This window comes from Xiphophorus hellerii, chromosome 11 (genome assembly GCF_003331165.1).
Source record: "Xiphophorus hellerii strain 12219 chromosome 11, Xiphophorus_hellerii-4.1, whole genome shotgun sequence".
Lineage (NCBI taxonomy): Eukaryota > Metazoa > Chordata > Actinopteri > Cyprinodontiformes > Poeciliidae > Xiphophorus > Xiphophorus hellerii.
This window is the reverse complement of record NC_045682.1, coordinates 4,737,850-4,753,076: the sequence shown is the minus strand read 5'-3', so window position 1 is coordinate 4,753,076 and position 15,227 is coordinate 4,737,850. Positions and strand designations below refer to the sequence as shown.

General features: G+C 36.7%; 1 protein-coding gene across 5 annotated transcripts in view; it reads left to right on the top strand.

Annotated features, from left to right (window-relative positions):
- arhgef12b (Rho guanine nucleotide exchange factor (GEF) 12b) overlaps window positions 1-15,227 on the top strand; it is a 46,096-nt gene that overhangs the window by 18,785 nt on the left and 12,084 nt on the right. For 4 of the 5 annotated variants that reach the window (XM_032577225.1, XM_032577222.1, XM_032577223.1 and 1 more), the window contains 15 exons: window positions 431-642; window positions 1,496-1,600; window positions 2,264-2,389; window positions 5,151-5,249; window positions 5,338-5,448; window positions 6,893-6,991; window positions 7,083-7,125; window positions 8,520-8,625; window positions 8,704-8,841; window positions 8,981-9,013; window positions 10,384-10,498; window positions 10,606-10,705; window positions 10,804-11,019; window positions 11,241-11,388; window positions 14,021-14,187. In XM_032577225.1, the coding sequence (XP_032433116.1) occupies window positions 431-642; window positions 1,496-1,600; window positions 2,264-2,389; window positions 5,151-5,249; window positions 5,338-5,448; window positions 6,893-6,991; window positions 7,083-7,125; window positions 8,520-8,625; window positions 8,704-8,841; window positions 8,981-9,013; window positions 10,384-10,498; window positions 10,606-10,705; window positions 10,804-11,019; window positions 11,241-11,388; window positions 14,021-14,187 (1,818 nt within the window). The remainder of the gene's footprint in view (window positions 1-430; window positions 643-1,495; window positions 1,601-2,263; window positions 2,390-5,150; window positions 5,250-5,337; window positions 5,449-6,892; window positions 6,992-7,082; window positions 7,126-8,519; window positions 8,626-8,703; window positions 8,842-8,980; window positions 9,014-10,383; window positions 10,499-10,605; window positions 10,706-10,803; window positions 11,020-11,240; window positions 11,389-14,020; window positions 14,188-15,227) is intronic. The other variant, XM_032577226.1, reaches the window with a different exon arrangement.

Here is a 15,227-nt window from a genome sequence, read left to right as displayed (position 1 = left end):
GAATTGGGCGTCTGAGATTAAAGTCAGAATTCCGGAACCAAAAAAGTCAGAATTCTGAGAAAAAGGTCAGAATTTTGAGGTTAAAGTCTGAATTCAGAAGAAAAAGTCTAACTCAAAGTTAGAATTTTTTTATTTATTTCTTTTTTTGGTGGCCCTAATCCTCTTCCATAGAAAAACTATTCTTAGAAATAAGTCAATCAAACAAACAGGTCCAGTTATTTTTTTAGTATGATGCTAAATATTCAGTTACCTCTGAGAAGTTCAAATATATTTAAGCATGTAGAAAACCTTCAGCACCTTACAGCTATATAAACCACTTTATGTGATACGATATAGACACTGTTCATTTTAAATGTGCAGTAAGTTACATATACGTACTTCTTTTAGCCATGTAACTGTTTGATCAGATGTTTTCCTCACTGTCTCTCAGCGGGTTCCTATGTAGCGCTGACGGTGCTGGGGAGGCCTCCAGGCCTTTCCCAAATGCCCCTGGAGGAGGCGCAGGAGCAGGAAGAACATGAAGAAGTCAGCATGCCTCTTCCTCTTTCAGCCCCCAACTCACCTGCACTGTCCAGCGCGGAGCGGAGCAGCTTTTTGAGTGGGAGCCCCCAGAACCACAATAACTGCACTCTGTCTGATGGGGTAAGACCACAGCCCAGAGTACCCAGAGACAGTACTCAAGTTGATATGGACTTAGTTTTATCACAATATTTGGCAGTACTATTGTGATAATGATAAGTGTGACGATAAGAACTATTTATTAGATGTGTTTTAGGTAACTGTATGACTGTAGCTGCATTTCCGTTCACCATATAATTGTGCAAATTGGAATTAGGAAAATGAATTTGCTTGATGGAAACATGGCAATTTTGAAAAAAACTCAAATTTTTCAATAAAAAGTTTTTGCACTAGGACGAGGTGATTTTTTGGCTGCATCAAAATTAGTGTATGTCATAAAACCTCAAGGAAAACATTTTTTTCCTCATCACACAAGTCGTGATCAACAACCAGATGTCACTGCTGGCAGAAAAGACGAAGAAGACGACAGAAATTCACTGGAGGTTGATGCCGTGGCATGTTGTTTAAATGACTTATTGCTTGAACAAACCTAGTCATGTGTAATTTTATTTTTGTTGAAACACATATTTTCCAAAAGGTTACTCAAGTAAATGTAACTGAATAAATGTAACAGAGTTACTATCCAACTCTGCTCCAGACCTGCTGCACTGCTGTTACTCAATCAAGTTACTGTCACCCAACTAAACTAAAGTTACAACTGAATAATATAATTGACCTATTATGAACGAAATGAAACAGAAAAAGAACAACTTATAAGGTTGTAAAAGAGGGACTGAAAAAAACTCTGTATCTGTGTCTGTATCTAAATAAAATAAAATAAATTCTGGAGAGAGAGTGAATTTCAGGCAACAAATGACAACACATATTTCACATTAGTGGAAGTTGTTGCTTCATGTGAGACTTTCTAATGTTTCAGGACGGAGCTTCGGGGCCCAGGATCCGTGATGAAGATGAGCAAGATGATGGGAGTCTCCTGAAGGAGCAGACCGGTGAAGAAGCGCCACCGACCAGCAGCAATGCTGTAAGTATTGTAACTGGAAATAAATCAGAAATATATTGTAGTGTGGAAATATAAGCCTGTCGCAATAAGCAATTAATCAATTAATGGCATGATAAATTAAAATAAACTTAATAATTTTCATTCTGAGTAGTAATTTTTGAAGGAGAATTTTGTTTACAGAGATATGATTCATTGTTTTTATGGTTTTGTTTGTGTGTGGTTTTTATATTTCCGTTTTATTTATTGCTTCATATTTAAAATGTCTTTCATCAAGTGATTTCTTGATTAACTAAAATTTGAAAAATGCTTTTTGTATATGTTGACGTTCTCTTTCTTGCTCTGCACTGAAGTGTTAAAGGACAAAGTTCAGAGGCACATTGGTGATTCAATCTCTGCTACTGATTTAAAGCGTGACTTTTTTAAATGGTGCCTCAGCTGGCCAAGAACTAATGTTAGTCACAAGCTGCAGTTAAAACCCTTCTGAAGCTAAACATGGCTAACACAGACTCCTTTATCACAAAAACCCTTTTATCACTGCATCTAAAAATAGCGAAGAAATGGTCCTACTTAGCAATCTCTGGGGGATTTCCCAGTATTCAGCACCAGACTAAACAATCACTTGGGTTCAGCTCTTGTGTTTTTTACATGTGGTGATACATGTGTGTGTATGTGTGTGTGCATCAGACGCACAGCACTCCCGTTCCAGAGGCGTCTGGAAAAAGAGAATCGCCACTTCAGAGTCCGGACGTTTGCCGCCGAGATGACCTGAATTCCTGCTCGTCCCCCGACACTGAAGACGCTCCCGACACTGTAAGATTTACTCACACACACCTACATACACACACCTCCCATCTCCTGCTCCATCGTAACCCAATTCTGATTTTAAAAATAAACCTTTGAAAATACATGTTCAGTGTTACTGAGAATCTTCTTAAGGCTGAGTTGCAAGTTGAAATTCAACAACAGTTTGAGTATTTTTATTTATTTTTAAATTTGACAAAATACACGTTTTGCACATTTTTTTATTTGGGTGTCTACTGCTTCTAAAAACATCCTAAGTTCTTAAAAATCCACCCAGCTGTGTTCCGTAATGTTTATTGGTGTCTGGAAAATGAGCCGTTTCAAAAACCTTCCACATTTAACATAAAAAATTAGCAGTATATAATATACTTTTTTCTGCTGTGGTACTCAAAAAAAAGTAATATTATTTAAACATTTAGCTTAATGTTACAACAATTAGAACTTCAGATAGTTTGGTTGTCTACTAATTCTTCAATTGAAACGAGGAATGTAAATTCCTGACATCTACAGAAAGATGTGCAACATGCTATGTAGGCGTTTGAGAAAGGCAGAAGAAAGTCAGACAGAATTAGATGGCTACCATTAGTACAGACTGCATATAAACATCAGGAAACTGAAAGTTCCCATAAAATCTCCAGGGAAGTACTATTTGCTTCTGCATATTTACACACTTCCTGTAAAAGCAGGACCTAGGGAGCCTACTCCCCTTCCGAAAAGCCCACAGTGTGCCCTAATTAGTCAGCTCCAGTGAAGTGATCAAACGCTGCCTCGCTCCAAAAGAAACAGCAACTCTGCTCTGCAAGGCTGCAGCTCAAACATTGGCAGCAACAATTAGGAGCAGAGATTAGTGGGATAAGAATGATGCCGACTGATGCTTAATTATTTTCCTGGGTTTGCCCTGCAACAGTACATAATCACACAAAAACGGTAGTTTGGGTGAACAGCACACCTAAAGGTCTCTCCTTACTTATTTGTCTTTTAGAAAAAAAAAATGTCATAACAATAAAATATAAGAAAAACCTGAACCAAAAAATTGTGTTGCTGAAAGTCACTCATTGCCTTAAGCTGTAAACCACTGAAGATTCTGAATTTGACATGAAAGTTTTATGGAGACATTAAAACTTATTTTATCTACTTCAAAGTGAAATAACACAAATTAGCTGAGTTTTGGTTAGCAAAAACATTATAAATCCTCATGTCTTGTTCACAAGTTAGCCACAAAATTTACATGCTAGATTCCTGCAATTTTACTGTACATTTCTGGAAAAGTACAGTTATGTAATTTTTTTAAGTAACTTGCAAGCTATTGATAATTTCTATCAGTTAATGTCTATATTCCTTGAAAGTCACCACAAGACTCTGGAAAGTAACCTTCAAGTTATGGGATAGTAGCTAGAATTCAACCTCAATGTTCTGGAATGTAACCTGTACATTTTATGAAGTTACCTGTTAGTCCCTGGTAAATTTGGTAAAAAATAACCTGTAAGCGCCTAAGGTTTACCGAATGTAGTCTGTGTTTACCAAATAGTTACCTGGTAATCCTTAGAACCCATTATTATTATGATGTCCTATAAAATAAAGCTTTGAGTCCTAAAAGGAACTACTGTATATGTATTGTGAAAAAGTGACTAGAAGGTGACCTGTTAGTTCAAAATGTAACTTGCAAGTTTAGCTAACACACTGGACTATAATATGTAAGTTCTGAAAAGTAATTTTAATGGTTTGAGAAAATAACTTGGCTGTAACCCGTGAATTCAGAATGTCACTAGCATAGCAAGTTCACCAAACATTCTAAGTTTGTAAGTAAAATAAGTAAAAAGTAACCTTTTAGTTCAGAATATAGCTTGCAAGTTTTATGAAGGTTCTGGAATACAACGCATAAGTTTTGGAAAGTAACTTGTAAGTTATGTGAAAGGTTCTAGGATGTAACCATGAAGTTCAGAAGACAATTTGCAAGTTTAGCGAACGTTCTGTAATGTTGCTTTTAAATCATTAGTAAGTAAATAGGATGTAATGTGTAGGTTCAGAATGTAATTTACAAATTGAGTGAACATTCTGGGATATATGAAGTTCTGGAAAGTAACTTGGAAATTATAAGAACATAAGTAGAATGCAACCTTTTAGTTCAGAATGTAACTTGCAAGTTCTGCAAATGTCCTGGAATATAATGTGTGAACAGTTCTGGAAAGTAACTTGTAAGTTATAGGAAAGTAACTAAGATGTAATCTTTAAGGCCAAAATGTAACTTGCACGTTGAGGAAAAACTCTGGACAGTATCTTATGAGTTATGAGAAAGTAACTACAATCTGTTAGTTTAGAAAGTGCCCTTCAAATTCTGTGAATGTACTGGAAAGTAATTCATAATACCAGGGAATGTGAAATGTAAGTAACCTGTTAGGAGAAAAACGACATTTGTCGTCAGTTCCAGAAATAGAACCATGTACCGGGCCTCTCTAGAGTTAAAATTGGGTTCAAGATCAAAAACTTGAAGTTCTTTGTAAGTTTGATGAGAGTAACCTGTAAGATCAATGGATGAATTTTCAAATTCCATGAAATTGTTGGAAAGTTACCACTGTATTTCAGAAAGTGAGTGACCTACAATATTCAGAAAAAAGCTGTGGAGAGTAACCGACAAATTCCACAAAGAAACCTTTAAGTTGTGGTGTAATGCAACCTTCTTGTTCCAATTGTTTTTGAATGACCTGGGGGTTTTTTTGTGTGTGTGTTTACAATCTTCAACCCAGCATTTCTTCTTGAATGTGTCAATTAGGACTCCAGTCCTCATTCTTCTGTGGCAAGCCCTCCATACACCGTAAACCCCCAGATAATCGGAGCGGAGGACGACTACTTTGACTATCAACAAGAACAGGTAAAGTTTTAACAACCTGTTTTTACTTTTCACAGAGAAATTAACCACACGATGCTTATCTGATGAACATATTTCTGTTAATCCTCAGATTAACGGCGAGTGCAGCTGTTTTCAGAGTATTGACTTGCTTAAGTCTCGACCGGCTCATCTGGCTGTGTTCCTCCATCATGTGGTGTCCCAGTTCGAGGCTGCTCCTCTGGTACGTTCATAAACACAGATCACTGCCTTACCTATTATTGGACAGTGCAGTTGTTTGCTCAGAACATTGACAATAATGTTAATAATTGATTTTACAATTAAGGCATACAGAGATACAACATTAAATGGTAATTCATCCGACAAATGTATGATTTAGAAAAACTTTTCTTAAGAATAAACTAATGATTTTCCACATGCCAGCAAATTTCAAAACCTTAAACTTTAACTTGTCAAAGCCTTTCTGAAATGAAAAGGAAGAGGAAGGATCATGTTAATTCCCTGTAGCTTCTTGGTGTTTTATATTGAACATCTTGTATTATTTCCCAAAGACCTTCCAAGGAACTTGATGAAGAATTTGCAATATTTGTTTGGAAACGTTTAAGTTTCCATCCACATGCTGATCATCCAAAGGGGCAACAAATCAATAAACTAAATAAGTAAATATATGAATATACAATATGTGATAATTTAATCAGACTATAAATACACACTTTGCATAGTAGATTAAGAATACTCAACAAGTAATCAATTTGTTAAATACTTAAGTAAATGTGAAAAAAAGATCTAAATTTGTCTTCACTGCACATCAAAGTCTCATGTAGATAAATATTAGTAATTTTTTAATATAGTAATTTTAATAAATTTATTAATATTATTAATATAATAATTTTATAAAACTGAGTTGCAGAATATTATGAGTTTCTGTCAGCCTAACCTTTTAAAGTGGGCTGGTCTAACTCTGAGTTTTACAAGGTGATTGGTTTGCAGGTAAACTGCTGAAGGATTTGACCAATTAATGTGGCAGTTTGAATATAGCACCATGAATGGAAAATGATTACATAAATGCCTTAATGATCATCTATAATTTGTGTGACTAAATCATTTCACTGTATTTAATATATGTTTGATATACTGTGTATATACATATATGTATATCATCTTGGGTCTCCATAATTAATGGAAAACGTTTTTAAAAGTATTGTGGTGTGCTGCATGACTTTGTGATGCTTAAACATAAAGAGGTGCGCATAATATAACCAAATCTTGTAAAAAATAACAACCTGGTGGCATTTTAAATTGAAACTGAAATAACAAATTGTCAAAATTAAAACATTTCCTGAACACAGGAAATGTGTTTGTCCGGTGGAATCTGGAAATATGACCTGCTGTGATGGTTTTCATGTACTGTTCAGTTAAATGTGTGGATTACACCTTTTAAACTCCAGGGTTTATTATTGGAAAACAAAATCCGGTTTGACAAATTAAACAGAGATATTGAAAAAACTAACATTTTCCTATGAAAGTAAGTGTACTGTATATAAAGCCTTGTGGGAGGCCATTATTAATGGAGAAATGCTGTTTCCTGACAACATAATATGTTTTTTTTAATTGAGGAAGGAAAGTGGAATAAATTAAAACTCATACAGTGTTTTCTTCCCCGTCAGCTTTGTTATCTCTATGCAGAAATGCACAAACAAACCAGCTCCAAGGAGAGTCGACGCTTCTTTATGGAGTTCCACTCCCTCTTCTTAGATAGAACAGCAGTAAGTTTAATCTCTGTTCTCCTTTTTTCTATTTTATTTCTATGGTTTGTTGACATAATTCTTACTCATTTACATTTTTTGTCTTTCCCAGAATCTAAAAGTACCAGTTCCTGAAACAATAGCAGCAGAATTAGGTAAGGGAACCAAACATTAATATAATGCATTTTATAGAATATCTGATGTTTAAACTATTAAATTGGGCAGATATAAGCCTTTTTAGAGTTTTAGGTATTCTTGGATTTTAGGTATTCACGGGTGGCTGTGGTAACCCCATGAATACCTGGGCTACTCTGTATAAAAGACAAATCAGCTGAGTAATTACAAAATGCAAGTCCTTCCAGGCTTTTTTGTGATTGTTTTGCAATGGAAATCACTGATTTTGTGGCGCTGCTTTAGAAATATCTGCAAAATTTTTTACTCATTAAACCTCTTCCAAAATCTACTTACAGAAGAGAATAGATGAGAAAATAACAAGTAGACAGACGTTTTTAAAGAACTTCAATTGGTCACTTTCCGTTACGAACAGACTGTAACTTTACATCAAGTAGGGCTGAGGCAGCAGGGAGTTAGCTGTGACTTAAACCCAGTGTTTTTATCATTTTTTGTGGAAAATTTGCAATAATATCAAAATTAACCATTAGTGAAGAAAACTGTGTGGATCTGTTGATTTTTGCATTAATTTTTGTGATCTCGAAATTGCAAAAAAACTGGAATGTTTGTAATTCCCACCTTGGTAAATCATAAATTAACTTTTTGGAGTTTAGAGGAGACATATGATGCTTCCTTGAACAGGTTAAGGTAGGTATGTGGGCTACACGAAACATGTTTATTACAGTTTTCTTGCAGAAAATCATTCTTAGATCATGAGATTTAAGTCTGCTCAGTTTTGCTTATTTTGAGCTCTTTTCTGAATGAGCTGTTTTAGGGCATTTTGTCACTTTAAATCCAAGTAAGCTGCTACTGACCGCACCCCCAGCTCAACATTTACACTCGCTTGTGAGAATTCCTGCAACAGATGCGTAATTATACTTACAACTTAGAAAAGCGGAACTGGTGCCTCCTGCACAACACACAAGAATGCAGCAAGTGGTTTCTGGATGGCAAGTCAACAATTAAACACTTGTCTTTTCCAGCAGCCATTGTACAGCACATGCAGCTGTAAAAACAGCTGACCAAACATACTGTAGCTCAGCTTGTGTTACTAGTTAATGGGGCTGGACTTGGGTTGCTAAGTGACAGTGCAGTGCCCATTCAAAACATTAACTTATTGCCAAAAAAACGGCTGGGTGTTTTTTTTTTTTAAGCTTTGGTTATTTTTAGAAGAAATTGAGTCCAAAACAAAAGTACAAAAATGTGCAAAATTTGACTATTACATAATATTTTATTAAATATGTTGCCTCCCTAATGGATGAGTGCATTTTCTTCCCAAAAGTTTTATTAAATGTTCTAACTTCATCAGTTCTTTCTGTGAAAGTACAACCTGACTGATGTGACTGCTGACGGTTCTTGTTGGTTGTTTGTGTTTTAGAGAAGCGACGGCTGGAGCTGATCCCAGAGGATCTGTGTAAACAATACACTCAGGTGTTACAAGACTCTCTTCTGTCAGACCTGCTCAAGAACCTGGAGGACTTCAGGTAACATCCACAGGAGAAATGGAAAGGTTTCCCTCAGAGATACCGAAGGGAGTTAAACCGGTGGTCTTTGCGCTGCAGACAGAAGCGCAGCATGGGTCTGACCCTGGCTGAAGACGAGCTGTCTAAGCTGGACTCGGAGCGGGGCAAGGACCAGCCGGCGCTGGAGAAGGAATGCGCCTGTGCAGAACACATCCTCGCCAAGATTGAGGATATCCTGTGAGTGTCTGAGTGCAAACGCTATAAAAATACACTCATTTATTCTCAGATGTTAATGTGTGTGTGGGTGTGTGTGGGCGTGCGTGGACGCGTGTGTGTGTGTGTGTGTGTGTGTGGGCGTGTGTATGTGGTGTTGCAGGCCAACGACTCAAGCCTCCGAAGAGGAGAAGTGGTGAGAACAGGGACTTTTTCTTTTCATGCATCATTAGTCAGCTGCTGGGCAGTCAGATGAATCTCGTTTTTGCGAGGTATCTTAGTTTCTGTTCTGCTTTTTCATTTCTAATTGAGGCGCTGCAAATTTTATATTGTACTGGATGAAATGCCTGTTTATAAATACCTGTGTTTTACTTGTAAATATTGGTCTACAGTACTGTGCAGAAGCACGTTTAATTCCAACTAAATATTGCTGCAGAAGAAAAATGAAAAGAAATGAGTGGTTTTTTGGAAGTTATTCAGATTTCTTGAGTTTTTGCTTTTTTTTCACACTGAAATGCTTGAGATAAACAAAAATATTTCATTATTACACAAATAATCTGAGTTAACAGAAAACAATGGTTTTTAATGCGGGCTATTATGTAAAATGAACTGTTTTTTAGCTTTGCATCATGCTATATTCCCTCCTCAAAAAATGTATCTGGAATGTTGCCTTGATTCTTTCCTGCATCTTTGAGAAATCCTTTAATCTCCATGGCAACCATTCCGGGGTGCCTAAGCGCTTGCTCTCACAAAGTGCTGCCTATTTACACAAAGGTTCTCCTCAGACCTGCAGTCTGTCGCGAGGCTTCTGCCTCGCAGACCATTACTCCCACACTCAGCTCCTCCAGACTAGTGGCAGCAGCAATTAGCTAACACCTGGTGGAGCTGCGAGTTTGGCGGGTTCTTAAGAGCAGCTCTGGGATCATGGAGAAGCATTGTAGTGATGAAGTTGTGAATGGGGGAAAGAGTAGGAGGTTTTTAAAGGCCTAAAGAGTCCCACTTTTCTCCACTATCCATCATTTGTTCTTTCTGTCATTCATTCTTTTCTATCTGTTCTTTCTGTTATTCGTTCATTAGTTCTGCCAGAGTTTGATTGTTTGTTCCTTCTATCATTTGTTCTATCCCTTGCCCTACTGTTCTGTCTGTCTTTCTATCTTTTTCTGCAGAAGAAACATCCTCTACAGTCACAGAATTAGGTGACGAGGGATATTAAAAAACTGGACCATTTTTTTGGTCTTTTTTTTATAGTTATTGTGTTTTTTTTACATGAAATTAAATTTTAGACATTTTGAGCTTCTAGTCATATGTTTTTTTAGGACCCTACTATCAGATAAACAACTTGCGCTCTAAAACAAGAATCAAATAAATGTGTGTGTTTTCCTTGGTTTCTGATAAAAACAGAATTACATAAACTTTGAAAGCAGCGCTTTGTAGTTACTCTACTTATCTTTGATGATTTGAAACATTTAAGTGTCAAAACAGTAAAAACAGTATTTAAGGATGCAAATATTTTTTCACAGCACTTGATATCCGTATATTACCTAACATTGAGCCTAATTTGTGCAGCCAAGCTATGCAGTATGTGATTCTGACCTACATGAAGCATCTTGGGGTGAAAGTGAAGGAGCCTCGCGGTCTTGAACAAAAACGTGCACGCATCACCTTCCTGCCCAAGATTAAGGTACAGCCTCCTTATTCTCATAATTTTCACTGATTCGGTGAAGAAAGTGAATTCACCTTTTCATTCAACGGTCTTTATTTATTTATTTTTTATTGTTTTGCACATAGAGAGGAAGCAAACCTGAGAAAGATGGTGATTGGAAGAAGCCTCGGTTTCCCAACCTCCTTGTTCCTCCTCGACGTTTGAGCAGAGTGGACTCCACTTTGGGTAAGGAAAAACTTTTTTATTGGTCTCATTAACTGTGATCATTAATATATACGAAAATACTGCAGTTCTACTTGTTTGCATGTGTTGTCTCTGTGCAGTGGTTAAGTCTGTGGAGCTCAATAAGCAGCGCTCTCCGAAGTTCTCTCAGCCGGCCTTCGTCATCCCTGAACCAGCCGACCATCCTGCCTCGAACCCTGGACGCAGCCGAGCCAATCAGCTCAGCCAGGGGTCGGACACCAGCACCCAGTCCACCATCTCTGTCGCCTCCCTGGGTCCCAGCTCCGCCGACTCGACTGGACAAGAAACAGACACCAGTAAGATTTCTCTGCTTCTTGTTCATTTGCAGGTTTAAGAAAACTTGTAATGTTCTGAGTTACAGAAGATTACAGCAGTTATGTCAATGCTAAAGTTAATGTTGTCTGGTTAATGAAAAACTGTGATATTATTTAATAAAACAGAAGCTACAAACCTATTCTGGACCATATGGTTTTTATGCTTTTTATGCATTTTTACTTTTTTTGCCTTTTCCATGCAGGTGTCTCTCCATTTTGCATCCAGTCGAGACTCAGTGATGGCCTGCAGGCTGCAGAACACCAGGACAGCCTCTCTAGTCCAATCAGCACTCAGTTTGACTTCAGCCCGTCCATTGTTGACCACCGAGAGGACGACCAGGATGCCTTCAGGTAAGTTTTCCCCTGGGCAGTCTTTAATAGATGAGACATGCAGCAGCTCTTTTGGTGACATGTATCCCTATGAACCTAAGACAAAGTTGACAATGTTTGATTACACCTCTAGGAAAACCTTTGAATATTATTATTTTAAAAGTGACCTATCATGCTTCCTTGAACGGGTTATGACTATACAAAACATGTTCATTAAATGTCTTTGCGCAAAATCAATCTTGGATAATGAAATTTTCTATGAAATTATAAAATTATTCAGTTTTTTCATTCTGAGCGCCTTTCAGAATGAGCTGTTTTAGGGCTCTGTTTGTACTCACGTGAAAATGGCTGCAAATACATGTGCAGTTGTACAACCATACATCTTTGAAAAGCCTTACACTGTGTTCCAAATTATTATGCAAGTGATATTTTCTCAGATTTTCCTAAATGCTCAATGCAAATGATGGTCAGTATAATTTTCAAGTCATGAACTATTACAATATAAATCATATTTTACTGAACAAAGCTCCCCATGAGAACAGGATTTCTTTCAAAAATAAAAAACTCAAAATGCACTGTTCTAAATTATTATGCACAGCAGATTTTCTAAACATTTTATGGATTATGAAGAACTGCAAACGGTCATTCTTTGAATGTGCAGCATTAAGTGGTCACATATACTAAAATCAAAAGATGTTTCAATCAAAAACATCTTAACAGACCGAGTTACATGTTAACATTGGACCTTCTTTGATATCACAGCACAATTCTTGCATCCATTGAACTTGTGAGTTTGTGGAAAGTTTCTGCTTGAATCTTTGCAGGATGTCAGAATATCTTCCCAGAGCTGCTGGTTTGATATGAACTGCATTCAGATCTTCTGCTTGAGGAAACTCCAAAGGTTCTCAATAGGGTTGAGGTCAGAGGTCAGAGGAGGATGGTGACCACACCATGAGTTTCTGCCCTTTTATGCCCATAGCAGCCAATGACACAGTGGTATTCCTTGCAGCATTCATTGTCATGCAGGAAGATGATTTTGCTACTGAAGGTTCGGCTCTTCTTTTTGATCCATGAAAGAAAGTGATCAGTCAAAGTCCATGTACTTAACCTATAACCTCATAGATACAGGTTAAAGTTAAAACACAAAATGACTTTGCTGAGGTCATTTTCACACCTTCATGGACTCTGAAGGGGTCGACCGGCTCTCTCTCTCTCTATCCATGATTTCAGCCCAAAAAATGACTCCATCACCTCCTTGCTGACGTCACAGCCGTGTTGTGATGTGGTGACCATCCACCACCAATCCACTACTGCGTCCATCTGGACCATCCAGGGTTGCACAGCAGTCATCAGTGAACAAGTCTGTTTGAAAATGAATCTTCATGTACGGCTGGGCCCACTGCGACCGTTTCTGCTTGTGAGCTCTGTTTAGCGATGACTGAATAGTAGGTTGATGCACCACAAGCCTCTGGAGGATCCTCCACCTTGAGGTTCCAGAGGCACCAGCAGCTTCAAATAACTGTTTGCTGCTTTGTAAGAGCATTTTAACAGCTGCTCTCTTAATCCGATGAATTTGTCTAACAGAAATCTTCCTCATTTTACCTTTATCTGTACAAACCCATCTTTGTTCTGAATCAGCCACAAATCTCTTCACAGTACAAGAACGCTTCAGTTTTCTTTAAATATCTAATGTTTTCATACCTTGTCATACGGCACTACACTATCTGATGATTTTCATCAGCAGAGAGATCCTTTCTCTTTTCCATATTGCTTGAAACCTGTGGCCTGCTTAATAATGTGGAACATCCTTCTTAAGTAGATTTTCTTTAATTGAGCTCATTAAACAAACTAATCAACCAGCTCTCTGAAATTAATTATAGTGATTCAAAGAGCCCTGACACACAATACCATCTATAAATTTAACAACACAACAAAAAATGTAATTTTTATGACACTTAAATCCAGTTTGCATAATAATTTGGAACACAGTGTAATGGAGCCTCCCACACAACCAACAAGAATGCACCAAGTGGTTTCTGGACAAAACACTTGTCTTTTCCAGCAGCAATTGACCAAACATGATAGAACTCCTCTTGAGTTGCTAGGTAATGGCACAGTGTGACTCGATAATTTGGAGGTTTTTGAAACGGCTCATTTTCCAGACACAAAAAAGCATTAACTCGTTGCCAAAAACAGCAAGGCTTTTTAAGTGATTTGGCTTGATTTATTAAAATCTTCTTCGTCTGTAAATATGTTCTACCAGAACTCCTCAAGTGGACGTTTCAGCTACACTTGGTTCAAATTCTGTAAAAAAATTCTTCTATTAAGCACTTTTTACTACTCAAGTATTAATTGGTTTATGCAAAATTATTCAGCAGATCAGGTGGAAACTGATATTAGGAATGCTATGTTGATGTATTTTAGGCAATAAAATTATTATTTGTTCTTGTGCATCTTTTAATGTATTTTTAATTTTGCATAATACAAGCTTGAAAAGAAACATCTGCAGCGTGTGCGAATCTTTTTCTCCGATTAGTCGTCAGAATAATCAATCGAGTAACTGTAATAATCATTAGCTGCAGTCCTAAAATACTTTGTCAGCTAATGTTTTCTTCTTGTAAAGTGTTCTATAATAGTTTCTGTCTGGCACCAGGATGGAAATTCAGCCCACGGTGGGTTCAGCTGACTTCCAGAGCGAGGACGACCAGGCAGGAGAGGTGGAGAGTGAGGAGGACCCTCTGAACTGGCAGAAACTCGTCCCTCGAGGCGTCTTGGCGAGTCTCACTTCAAAGGAGATCAAACGGCAGGAAGTCATCAACGGTGAGGCGACAGCATTTTCACAATAAAGCATCATTAACATCAAAATTAGGCAATGTTGGTAAGTTTTTTTGTTTTTTCTTTATATATCGGCATCAGTCCCAGAAGTAAAACCGGACCAATAATAAAAACAGATGTTTATTTCCATCTTGTTGCTTATAAATATATATATAAAAATATATACTTTTTAAGTGTGAAAATGTCTGCAAATATGCTCTACCCAGAATTCTTCAAGTTGCAGTTTTAACTTCACCTGGCTCAAGTTCTGTAAAAAATAAAAATAATGTTTTCTATTAAGCACCCAATTATTAATTGGGTGATCCAAACAGTAATCAATGATGTTAAGTCAAGCAGAAATGACAGAGTGTTCCACATGTTGATGTGCTTCCTTTGCTACAAATGATCAAGCTTGATCAAGGAATGATGTGTTATTGCATTTTAAGCAATAAAATATGTTTTCTTATTTTAATAAAGAATTTAATTATTTAATGTTTATTTGCATCTTTCTAATATTGTATAAAAACTATTTAGGTAGTTTAAAAAAAAAAATCTGCACAAAATTCTACCTTTTTTGTTTGTGGTCAGAATAATCAGTTACTAATAATAATTGTTAGTTGCAGCCTTAAAATATGTGATACTACTAAATATTGGTTATCAGCCATATCAGGAACATTAATTTTATATATCAATGTCAGCTTAAATTTGTATAGTTTAGTTTAATATATTGCTTTATTTTGAACCATATTAAAGAACAAAATGCATATTATTCCCCATAATAGGTCAAAAACCTATAAACAAAGAAAATGTATACGTCCACATATAAAAAAACATATATACAATATACATACAGTGAGGAAATAATCTGAATTATCTAGTTCATGTTTGATGTAGTAATACTGTATTTAGACATAAACAAAAATGCATTTAGCGTGAAAACAGGTGGGAAGAAGACAAACTTATTTACTCCCACTTCCTATTCATACTACATCTAAATATTCATATTGGTGCATCTCTAATCCTGAACCATCTGAAATGCAGCGTGT